Source organism: Egretta garzetta, unplaced genomic scaffold (genome assembly GCF_000687185.1).
Source record: "Egretta garzetta isolate BGI_Z169 unplaced genomic scaffold, ASM68718v1 scaffold367, whole genome shotgun sequence".
In the NCBI taxonomy this organism is placed as follows: Eukaryota; Metazoa; Chordata; class Aves; order Pelecaniformes; family Ardeidae; genus Egretta; species Egretta garzetta.
The window spans coordinates 292,835-305,260 of NW_009260192.1; the positions used below are offsets into that span (position 1 = coordinate 292,835).

At 43.5% G+C, this 12,426-nt stretch overlaps 1 protein-coding gene across 20 annotated transcripts in view; it reads right to left on the reverse strand.

Moving 5' to 3' along the window:
- Nucleotides 1-2,152: 2,152 nt before the first annotated feature.
- Nucleotides 2,153-12,426, reverse strand: part of IMPG2 (interphotoreceptor matrix proteoglycan 2) — a 69,300-nt gene continuing 59,026 nt past the window's right edge. For all 20 annotated transcript variants that reach the window (XM_035897543.1, XM_035897542.1, XM_035897531.1 and 17 more), the window contains 7 exons: nucleotides 11,318-12,426; nucleotides 10,200-10,419; nucleotides 8,829-9,039; nucleotides 6,462-6,650; nucleotides 6,076-6,274; nucleotides 5,144-5,223; nucleotides 2,153-4,253 (listed from right to left, as the gene is read on the reverse strand). The exon at nucleotides 11,318-12,426 is cut by the window's right edge and continues 654 nt beyond it. In XM_035897543.1, coding sequence (XP_035753436.1) covers nucleotides 4,241-4,253; nucleotides 5,144-5,223; nucleotides 6,076-6,274; nucleotides 6,462-6,650; nucleotides 8,829-9,039; nucleotides 10,200-10,419; nucleotides 11,318-12,426 — 2,021 coding nt within the window. In that variant the 3' untranslated portion in view covers nucleotides 2,153-4,240. The remainder of the gene's footprint in view (nucleotides 4,254-5,143; nucleotides 5,224-6,075; nucleotides 6,275-6,461; nucleotides 6,651-8,828; nucleotides 9,040-10,199; nucleotides 10,420-11,317) is intronic.

Here is a 12,426-nt window from a genome sequence, read left to right on the forward strand (position 1 = left end):
AAGAGCAGAAAGCAGGTTTTGTGTTGAATTGGAAACATGGGAAAACTAAAAGCACAGGTTTTGAGGTGGTGCTCAGCTGGGTCCTTCTGAACAGCTGTAGTGCCTCAGGCACTTGCTCCCACAACCTCCTGTCACCCTCTGAGCGGGGGTGACTGCCCTGAGTGGGCTTCCCGCTGCTAAGTGCAGTGGGTGACCCAGCAAGGAGAGTGAGAGGCGGCACAGGCAAGAGTCCAGGAGGACAGGAACACAACTGAAATTCCTGGGGGTCATTAATAATCTGGAGTAGGAGAGCCGACTAGTGTTGAATGTGGCAAAAACTTTCCCCCTTAGACTGACAAATGAAAAAATTCCCTTTCCTGTCCCAGAAAGAGCTTTGGATTTATTTTTTTTTTCAGTTGAGAAACCAAAGCGAATGGATGGATGTTATGTAGAACATAAAGTGCCTGTTCCCAAACTGTAATTTCCAAGTGGTGGAAAGATAAGACAGAAATGCTGCTGGTCTTATAGTATATGTCAAGTAAGTGCCATGAAATTGCTGTGTGCTTTCTACTAATATTTAAATAGTAACAATGCCCTGTCCCATTTCATATGCTGTACAAAGTTGGTCTGTCTCTGTCCTGCAGTGCTTATAGACAGACAGATAACGTGGCATTGGCCTTGTGTTTTAACAGGATGAGGTGGCCGTCCCTGCACTGGAGCTCCAGCACCTTAGCAGGGCTGCTGCCCACAGACTCCAGGGGGAAGAGTGCCCAGTGTCCTCTCGTGCCCCTCTTGTACCCGTTCACAACAAGGACGAATTCCAGCAGGTCTGATAAGGAACGTGAGTAAAAGTCTTGATTGTTAAAGGCTTTTTCCATTGTAGCAATTAAGCTGTAAATTCTTAAAAATCTAAACTTTATCTGTGCTTCCTTGTTTTGGAGGAGAGAGGAGAAAATCGTAGTTTCGGCTGTCTCTGAGGTTCTGAAGACCTGGTTTTCTGGGACCAAATTCTTACCCAGCAGTACATGAAGTGCACAGACTGGACAGAACAGCTAAAAGATAGGGAGTAACAGTATTTTTTTGGTGTGCAAGGCTCTGTCCTCTGCTAAAAAGCTACCAAATAAAAGGCAAGCACACAGTTCCTGAAATGCTGCCAGTCTTGCAGCTCTGAATGCTTGCTCTGAGTTTGAATTTCCAGCCATGGTGGAATTCTACCACTGTGGACTGGTACCTCGAGGTGCAAAAGGGAAGGCCTTGAGAGACTCCCAAAAATAGCACAGGCAGAACTTAACACCCAGTGGTTTTTGCAGTACGTGGCAGTGTGGTCCAGAATGGGCTGCTGTATGTCTGAGATCCGCTGCTAAAGGGGCAGCTGGCAGCGCCATGCAGGGCCTCAATTTTGTCTGTTTCGAGTCTTGAGCAGGGCCGCAGAGGCTGATGGACCTGTCCGTGTCAGCAACTGTCAGGAAGCAATAACTGCTTTGGTGCATCTTCTTACATCAAGCCAAGTCATTCGAACCTGCGCTTTTTACTCTTAGCAAGTGAAAAAAATGCATGTTAACTGGTAACAAGTACTGGCAGATTTGTACACAATCTAATTGTTCTTTGTCTCTGCCTTGGATTGGGACAGTATCAACGAAAATAAGTTCATTAAGTCCTTGGCGTGTTGTAAGATGCATCATCAAACTGTTTAGATGAAGAGGTTTGAAGGGGGGGAGTGTTTGGTTTTGGTTTTAAGACTTGAAGATCACCTAAGTAACAACATGTTTCTGCTCTTTGATTAGAGCCAAACCATCTTCAAAATGGGCAAAGAGCTTAACTGGAAGCAAAGCACTCAATTATGTGCTTTCCAGCATGAATTTTCAGAACATAACCTTGCAAGTGATAACGAACTACATTTGGCACTTTTGTTTGCAAAGTTGTTCAACAGCTTCACCAACTCCATTTAAAAAAAACACACAACAGACTTTCTGATCCTACGTGCACAAATTGTCATGGCTAAGATACCTTTTCTCTTCATTGTCAAACTCATAGTCTCTACATTAATTTTATAGAAAAAAATATTTTGGAAATAATTTTTTATTGTAGCGAAAATAAGATACCATTATGTTCATACGTGTATACACACACACACAAAGGAAAGATTCACTGTATAGACACTGAAATACCTCGTACTTGACCTAACCAAGACTCTCCTCAGCTTGTGCACAGCAAATACTTTTACAACATGCCTGATCCCAGCCGCCATCCCCTGCTGCGCTCAGCAGGAGCAGCACTGAAGCCATCTCCCAGGGCTGGCAGCCCAGCTGCGCAGAAACAAGTCGCAAGTCACTGCCTACCCAGAGCCCCGCACTTCTCTGCGGCGTACGGTTACCACAGTCACGGGCCCTGGCGCTACAGAACAGCTTGTCTGTGCTGCTGCAGGGGCAGGAGGGAGTGGGCTGCGCCTCAGAAACTCTGGACCAGCTGCTTGGAGAGCCCTTGGGTCAGCCAGCAGGATGGGGCCTCTGTCTCATAACATCTGGACATGACAGTGTTCAGCAGCACCACGTTACTTCCTGCTGTCTTGCATGGTTTGGGCTTACAGTGGTTTATAGATGCATTTCTTTGACAGGTCTGTCGCTCTGATACCCGTTCCCTGCTGCTGAAGGCAAGAAGATGCTACGCAAGGGATCCAGTGAGGTGCTCCAGAACACACAGAAGAAGTGGATTGAAACATTCACTTGTTTAGCTAAACCGCCTATAGACAAGTAAGTCATTCTTGCTACCGCTTAACTAAAAAGTATCATGTGGCTGTTGGCACAGGTGGGCCAAGAACTACAGACTTTGTAGAAATAACAAACTTGGCCTTGTTTGCTAGCAGAAGTTAACGTGAGACCATTAGTGCCCTAACCCTGACAGTTGTGTTAATGCCTTAAGAGAGAGACACTGGGTGGCTGAACAGAGCCTCCCCACACCTGAACACGTGGTCAGAACTCTCTTTGTAACTTGAAGATAAAACTCCGATTCTGTACCTCAGAGGTCCCCATCTCAATTTGGCTATTTTCAAATGCTTCTGGCTGACGACTTCTGTTAAGGAATTCTACGCTGACTTCCACTAAGCCAAGAATAATGTCATTTTTTCCCTTCCCCATAGGAAAGTGTTGCCATCTACCAAATACACATGCACTTAAGTACCACAGCCTGATTTTGAAATGGAGCTCATCATGGCAGGCTATTCCCCAGGCCAGTAAGGAAAATTCAAATGCTAGTTGGCCAAATTCAACGTTGAGTAAACGCTACATATATTTTTAAAAAGGATGGGCACAAATGCCACTGTAGTATTTCATCATCAAACTATTCATCTTTCTATTTCAACAATTAAATCCATTACAAAAATAAACTGGTAGGGAAATACACAACAAATAAATAGTGCGTATTAACTTACAAGATACCACACAACTTGCCTACATACAAAAAAAGTCAACATTAGTCACTTTAGCTTCACAGAACATTTGTATGACAGAAGCCCTTCTGTGCCCCAGCTTGTCTGTCTGCCAGGAACAGCCGGAGAGCCACCACCGCGGCTTTACAGGCGCTGTCCTGTAGCAGCATGGCCCTGCCTGGCTGAGGTGCCCCGTGGGGTCACTGATGGGCAGTGGTGATGCTTCTTGTTGGGGAGAGCCTTCAGGAGGCCCGCAGGCTTAGTACTATGCTCTGTTTTGCTATGCCAGGTGACAAAATGTACATCGGGCATGTCTACAAAAGAACAATTTTTCCAGTGGGGTTATGTTTGTGTTAATAATAGGAATGCTTTAAAATACTGCTGACATGATAGTTCTCCCCTACAAATCATTTGCCTGCAAACCAAATATTTCTTTCCACCAGACTCTACGGTAGCCTCTGGTAAGGGCATAAATGCCAGACAGGGATTTTAAAATGTGCATTTTATTTTGGTTGTGCATGTATCTTCTCTTACCTGAGGAGACTTTTTGCTTTAGTGTACAAACTTTCATTGTCTGTTTCAGAGTTAAGGAAAACTGAACTTTCATAACCTCTGCCACTTCTGATCACCTCTTAAAAATGTTGCTTCACACAGAAAAGCCAGAAGTAATTGAGATAAACAGACATCTGTACATTTTAGCCATTCATTTAGAAAACATCTGTATCCATCCATGCAATGTTAAGACTATAAGTAACTTTGCAGTTACATCTGAGCCCATTGCTATGGCAACAAGGTGGTCTTTATCTCCCACATGCATTCTACTCATTCCTTTTTTTCTTAAAGCAGCTTCCTGAAATGAAAAACAGAGAAGCAATGATTAAGTTAGTCTCTTTCAAACGTTGGATTCAAGGCTTAGATGAGGCAGCCCTTACTACTTTCCAGCTGTGGAAAATTTAGATGCTCATCCTTTTCAAGATGAAAAAATGAACAACTGACATGGAAAAATGTGAACTGCTGTTATTGTCAATTTAAAAAAAAGTATAGTTGATGGTCTTGGAACACAGGATTTTTGCTACTGTAGCTATTTTTAATGGGATCCCAAGGAACGGTACTACAGTATCTTTCAAACTAACCCAGCTAGCTGGAATCTGCTGCTTGCTACAGTGAGAGTACAGTTCATAAGAGTGTGCATGCTAATAGTTAATTCCTTGATGGCTTTTTTCATGGTTAGCTTGCATCACAGCACACAGCTCAGCTCGGTTAATTGTTTGGAACTGTAAGCTTTCTATTATGGTCGGTGCCCACCATACCAGCCAGGACTGTACTAGTGATCTATTGGGTTTTGGTTAGTTGCCAAGTCCTGAGAACTCAAGATAAACCAACATGCTTTTAATATCGCTGTTTTAAATAGAACACTAGGCCACAGCAGCTATGCTAGAAGAGTTAAGAAGGCTCTGTCTGTGCTTTCAAGGGACCTAAATCGCTGTCAGTGCTTCTCTGACACCTGTTAATTTTGGGATTCCTCTTCACTGCTTTTAACATACCTTCTGGGGCTATCTATGCTGATTATTTTAAAATACTTTAAAAGGGTTGAACCTCTTCAGAAATAATGTTGAAATCTTATACCTCTAGTGTCCCAGCACTTCTAGACCCTTTATATGAAAAATACAGTAATGTAGTAATAGGCCACATGAGAAAACGGGTATCAAAGGAGTTACCCTGGCGAGACATTTCACTCACATTTGATGCTGCCTAACAAACTCTGCAAACTGACGGTCTTTAGCGTAGAGCTCTATAATTCGAATTCTGTCTTGAATTTCCTAGAATACAAGAAACACAATTGTAAGCACATAATAGAAATTAGAATACTACTAAAAATAACTGATTTCCAGGGTTTGGAAAATAAAAAACTCCTATGCTTTGCTATTCCAAGGAGCAGAGCTTGGAATGGGGCACTGCAATACTAAAAAATTCTTCTTTATGCTTTTTTTTTTTCCCCCCTATTAAGGACTTCATTGGAATCCAGTAATATTTCACTTTTAAGTCAAAACCAGGGTTTGGACAGAGTGTGGCATTTCACCGGGCTTTAACTAAACTGTTTATCTCTCACAGATATTTTGCCTACAAGCCCAGCTACAGGCTGGATTCACACCTCTCACAGTTGTTAAGGATCTGTGGTTAGTTCCTGGGTGTAAATCCCTTCTCTTTTAGCCTTCTAGAGTAAACCCTGCATACTGTGTATACAAGAAGAAAGGAGAAGGGTATGATCTAACTTGCAGGTGTATAGAAAGACCTAAACTTTAAAAAAAAACCCAAAACCTGTAAAAAGGCCTGGATGAGCAGGGTTTTCACTGGAGTGGGCATTGAAAGCTAAAGGCTGCATTGAGCAACACAACTGCAAACCTCCCCAACTCTGGTGAAGTTACTTAAGCAGTCAGCTCCTTTAGCACGTGAAATTCATTACAGGTCAGAACACACCCATTCCTTTCTCTATACCTAATAGCAAGCAGGGAAAGAAATCCTTTCTCTCCTCTCTTAAACAAGTTGCAACTATTTTAGCTCTAGCATAGACGCTGGGGAAAGCCTGGGCCCACCTCTCAGGTTACAAGTGTGGAATAAGCTTATCGTGTGAATGATCTTTTCCACGCCACTACAAAAACAAGGCCACTTACCTCCTTAGTAAGCTCACTGTTTTCATAAATGTGCCTGATCTCTTCACTGCTGTAGTCTGTGGATGTCTCTGCACTGGTAGAGCTGTAGGATGTCAGCTGAGGGTACCTCCGGTAATAATGGCTGTAGCCAGGCGTATCGCTTTCGTACATGGGGTTGTATTTAACTGCATTCTCAATGGAGGAGAGGCTGTCACCCTGCCTGGGGGAGCAACAAACAAACCGTGAGCTCCTCTGCAGCCTGGAAGGGCAGCAGATAGATGAAGGAAGCCTGGCATTTGGAGGTGCCTGTGCTTCCTGCAGCTTGTCAACTGTGTGATATGAGATTTACGACAGAATTATCCTTATGGTAGCAGATGTATTTTAAAATAATAGATGGCGTCACTTACCCCTGTGAGTCCTCAGTGTCACTCTTTGTGTACTGGTCTCGAAGGGTCCTGGCCAAGAAGAAGATGACAGCAGAGGCCACAAGAAGGAATCCTGCCACAGAAGCAATTGCAATACCCACAACCAGTGGCTCAGACACATATTCTTCACAGTGCTCCCCTCTGTACCACCAGTTCTCTCCCACACGACACCTGTAACAAAGAAAAATGGGGAAATTAACTAAACACCAGCAAAAGCTTTGATTAACGTAAATGTATTTAACTTCCTGTTATGACACGCCCTCAGTTCAGTCACCTCCATAAATACATTTGCATATTCAAGCACCAACTTTCTTTTATTATTAATGTGAACAGCCTTTTTAGTATAGAAATCATAGAATGCTTTGGGTTGGAAGAGTCCTCCAGAGGTCATCTAGTCCCAACCCCCTGCAGGGAGCAGGGCCGTCTTCAACCTCATCAGGCTGCTCAGAGCCCCGTCCAACCTGGCCTTGAACGTTTCCAGGGATGGGGCATCTACCACCTCTCTGGGCAACCCGTTCCAGTGTTTCACCACCCTCACTGTAAAAAAAATTCTTCTTTATATCTAGTCTGAACCTACTTGTAGTTTAAAGCCATTGTCCCTTGTCCTATTGCAACAGGCCCTGCCAAAACGTTTGTCTCCATCTTTCTTACAAGCTCCCTTTAAGTACTGAAAGGCTGCAGGAGGATCTCCCCGGAGCCTTCTCCTCTCCAGGCTGAACAACCCCAATTACTGAATTGAGTGCAGATAGATAGATAAAATAATAAAAGGATAATGCATTTGCGATGGGAAAAGCCTGTGGGTTTTGCCATTTAGAGTATCCTGTGATGTGTTAAAACTAGAAGTTGTTTAAGTAGGAAGTTATGCCTTGTTTGAACCTTGCACATGACACATCAAACACTGTAAAGGTAGAAAGCAGTTCGTCTTATTCATACCATAATGTAGATACAAATGAAGGCATGTTAAACGAGCAGAGTGGTTACAGCGTGGTGAACTCCACAATGGTTAGTTAAATAAATACATAAATGAGTGGAAAGAAGTGTCTGTCCAAGAGCGTATCTTTGGAGCAGTTGTCCAAACCAGCATTCATTATTTCGGCCTTGCTGTGGTTTTGAACACAAGAACTTTAACGTTAATACTGACTTTAAATATACCGGTAAAAATAACATATTTGCATTATGTGTTTGGGAGTTCTTGCTATAAAAACTCAAGGAATTCTAAGGTATTATGACCACTCACAGCCATGAACCTTATTAATAAGAAACATCAGTAAATAAAATCTTCTAGCATAAATATCTGAAATGGTTTCTTAAAGTAGTAAATGATACTTAAATTTTTCAAAAAGTTCTCAATACATGCTGGTCAGAGCATGCTTAGGGTCAGATACTTACCTGTTTCTAATTAACACTATTATACAAATATGATAAAATTTATAGTACAACTGTGATAGTATCCATTTTTGTAGCTTTAAACACAATTTTATTTCTCCTGTTAACTGCTAGGGCTCCAAGACTGACTTTAGAGATGTTCTAGAGGGGTAAGCTTTTTTAAAAAGAAAATCACCTGAAGTAACGTAAATAATAACTATTAGTAGTAATAGTTTTTTGAAGTACGTCTCCTACCTTTTGTTGACAGGTACATTTTGTTTTTAAAGATAGACTTACATTGCTTCAAAAGGAAAAAATTAAGTGTAGTGTGGGAAGGAGCATCAATTTGCCTCTATCTTGTACTAAGTCTTTTCAATTACCTGCCAAATACAGAGATCCTGTTCAAATGCATCTGTATCTTTTCAAAAGCAAAAATTTGAACCGGGGGGGCTGTGCCTTGATTTTTTAATGAGCCACACATGATTTTTCCCAAATGTGAAATGATTTACTTTTATGACTTTTTCTTAACCAAGGGCATTATTTTTAATAAAGTTATGCTGTATGAATACGCCTTTCAGATACAAATTTTTGTGACGGAATTAACTCTCATGTTTTATGACATTATCTAACACTTTGCTACTTGATAAAGCCTCTGGAGATGAATTCTGTCCACAAAGGTCAATGAAGATGATTTGAACAACCGAGTATGTTCCTTTACTACCATTTTTCCTACTTAATTGCCCGCTGTTTCTATTCTAGTAAAGAAATTTGTTACCGTTTCATTTCCAATATTTACGTAAGAAAACTAACCTTAAAATTGGGACCTCCACTCAGCAGTATAACATGAATGATAATCACGGTCGTCTCTCTTGCTACACATTATCTTACAGAACTTCGCACAAATCCTGTCAAATGCTACAGCAGAGGAGATGGCAAGGGGCTGCCATACAGGAAGCACGCACTTCAAACAGCAGGATGACCTACCTACAGATGGCCCCTTGCCCAGGGCTTATGTCGCACTTCCCGTCGTTCAGGCAAAAGTTCGGCTGCAGATCACAAATGCTATTGCATGGCAGCCCGTCAATGCTCAGGTAGCCAGGATTGCAGACGCACTCAGCTTCCCCGCTCCAGCGATTTACTAAGCATTCAGAGAACTCGTTGCAGGCCTGGAACTTGCAGGGATCTGCTTGCTCACCTGAGAATACACAGAGCAGAAAATACTAATGATAGAGGAGAACCTTAACTGAGGCAAAGCGGTGCCTGTCTGCTGCCATTTTCTCTAACGATCTCTTACTTAAAATAATACGCAAAAACCTGGCATGCGTCTTTCCCAAGTAACAAAAGGTTCTGCTAAGGTGAACAAGCACAAGGAAGTGGTGTTCATCCCTGTGCAGCGCATGCCAATGGTATGGCTAAGACCACCCAACAATCCGATCGAAAAAGCAAGTATAAAATGTTCTTTTCCTTACTGGAACGTGCGGTACCTCAGATCTCTGTCTGCTGGAGCTATTTTTTTGCAAATGAACAAAACACAGCTGATCGCCAGTATTTCTTGTTACAGAAAATCTAAGCAGTGCATGGGGATGGGCAAGGGGACTTCGGGCACTCAGCCCCTACTGTGAGGTGATTTGCCATTGCCTGCAGGGAACACAAGCTTGTGGCATTTGAGATATCTCACCTGTATCAAGCTTAAGAGGGCTGGCATAAAGTTAAATGATCAGTATCAGAAGATCTTTATAACTGAGCTACCTCTGAAGAACAGCTACCATTTGCCAACAGGTCAGCACTGTTATTTTTCTCCAACCTGAAAACAGAAAATATTTCTGCGTTGCTTCTGTGGTAAAATATGGGCTAGCTTGGACAGGGAAAAAACTTTCTCCCTGTATCAGGAGTGAACTAAGAGGGCCTGTAACTTTCTAGTGCCACCGAGACCTTACCACAAGAGTGAGGCAGCAGCTGTTACCTGTGCAGATGCCTACCCATGCAGCTAAACTGGCTGCCACCTGTGGGGGTGATCACAGGCACCACTGTTCTCACTGGCCTGCCTTCCCCCGCCCTCCCCAGTGGAAGTGCAGTGGCATTATACAGAGTATTACATACGCCAATTTTGTTCCCAGATTTCTAGATGGGCCCTAGACAGTTTGCTCAGTCTGGGTCCCACTTTGATTTTCATCTCTTTTGTCCCTTAACAGATTTTTATTTGTTTGTTTGAGCTCTGTTACAGACTGTCTTTCTAAAGCCCAGCCTGTGAAAAGCAGCGGGCAGTCTCTGAGCCGCTGGGATCTTTAGTAAGTTCTTAAAGCAGAAGTTGCTCTAAATCCCCTGCTCCAAACTGCACTTCCCAGCCATCCTTACCCGATTCCACATCCAGGGAGTATTTATCGATGGCCAGGTTCATGGTGTGATACGCGGTGTTGCAGAAGTCTTCCAGGATCATGTAGACAGCGTTGGTGACGTTCCGAGGCACAGGTTTGGCAAATTTCATTCGACTGTTGACCACAATGCTGCCATTTCTGAAGTTCAGGATTTCCAGATTCTGGAAGCCCGTCAGATTTGACTGAAGGTAGGGCACCAGCTGCAACACAGGGGACGTGACAGAAAAGCTGAATCTCTGCATCTCTAACTCAAGCCACTCGCACTGTTATTGCATCAAACAGCAGGAGTCTGAATTATTTTACCCAAATCCAACAGCAAGGGCATTAAAACTTTACCCAATAGAAGCCCGTGTTGGCAGCCTGCCAGGAGCACGAGCGCTTCAGACCATTCTTGAGCATATACTGATTTGCAGACAGTTTCCAAAAATCTGTGATTCAGCAATACAGTTCTTGGGACATACATGGTGCTCTCCCTTGATCTAAGCACCAGGAGTACTTGTCGTTTCACAGGGTATTTCCTTCAAGCACGTGCCCCTTCCCTCTCTCTCCTTTGCTCCCTTCATCTCCCACAACAAAATGTTCATTTCCAGCAGGAGAGGGGAATTTCCCGGTTAAAATTTAGACAACTGGTGCTGTATAACTCCTGTCAGGCTTTGCTAACCATCAGTCAGTTTAGGAACAGCTTAGTTCCCTGCACTACCTCTTACTTAGGATGGGTTGAAAGCATCGCAGAGAAGTTACTTCCCCGCAGCCCCATTTTATTTACTTCTCTCTCCCAATAGACTAAATACAGAGCACTCTGGAAGCAAGTACGGGGAGTAACTTCAGGTACACCGCTACATCTATTGATACCAGCAGAGCATCTGGCCCATAGTGCTAAGAAGTTATGCTTTAGAGAGCCTGCTGACTGAATAAAAGAAACAACACATCCCACCCCACCTCCCACTTCCAGACAGATTTTTCCCATGGAGGGACACGAATAATATCTATAAACATCAGTCTTGAGTTGTTCTCTGCAAAAGAGAGCCAACAAACTATTATTTACCAAAAATTTTTGTCTACCTGGTAACGGACATTTAGCACAGAAGTGATTCTTACTAGTTCCAAGAATCGCTGCTCCAACGCTTTGTATTCAGGGGAATTTTTATTAAACAGATCTTCTGAAAACATCATGTTGGTAACCCGAAGACTGAAAAACACGACTAGAGCTCGTGACGGGACAGGAGTGCTATGGTGATTTTCATGTGTGGCCCAAGCCACGCTGGCCATCTCTGTGGACTGGACGCGGGTTGTTAGCTCCACGTGACTTTCAGTCATGCTCCTTCCTTCCTCAGTCAGCTCAGGAGAAACGTGGACAGTGGTCCCACGATCCAGGTCCACTGAAACATCCAGGACTCTCATCGTTTCATCTCCCAGCTTTGTTGAGGTAGCCGCAGGCGCTGACACCATGGATCCAACAGGAGGGAGATGGGATGGAAGCTCAGCAGTGCTTGTCATTACACTCACCGTTACATAAGAGTTTGTAACAGTGCTGAAGCTCACAGAAACACGGGTGTCATGGTCCGTCCCACCCTGTCCTGCAAAGTCCTCTAGAACAGTGGTCTGACCTATCACAGAAGGAACTGCAGTTGAAACTTGAGTGGCAGTCAGCGTTGACTGCACTGTCTGATCTAATGAGTTTTCTAGCGCTCTGTCAGTAGGCCAAACATCATCCGGTTTCTTCACTGCTGATCCAGTAGTGGCTTGGCCTGCCAGTGATAAATCTAGGGTTTGGTGCTCTTCCATGGAAGCATCAGGGTTGACGGTGGAAGTATCTGCAGTCAGAATAGTTTCTGAAGAGCTTGTGTCCAACTGGCCTATTACAGCAGCTTCAGTTACATCTGACTGCCCCACTGTGATTAGTTCTTCCACTGTTGTCCTGTCTTCATTTTGGTGTTCAACTGCTTCAGAAATGATGCTCTGACCTATTGTGGACTCTTCAGGTTGCTCCATACTGACAGTCCCTGTAGGTGTAAGGAGACTATCTTCCACAGGCAGACCTGTATTGTGCAGTGAGACAGGGGCAGTTGGCATGGCCTCTCCAGTTGGCATCTCTGCAAATGAATGGTCCACTGAAGGCTCCAAAACCAAGGATGGTTTAACAAAAGAAGAATCATACATGCCCGATGTTTCTGTCTGTGTTGATGGTTCCACAGATAATCGCTCTT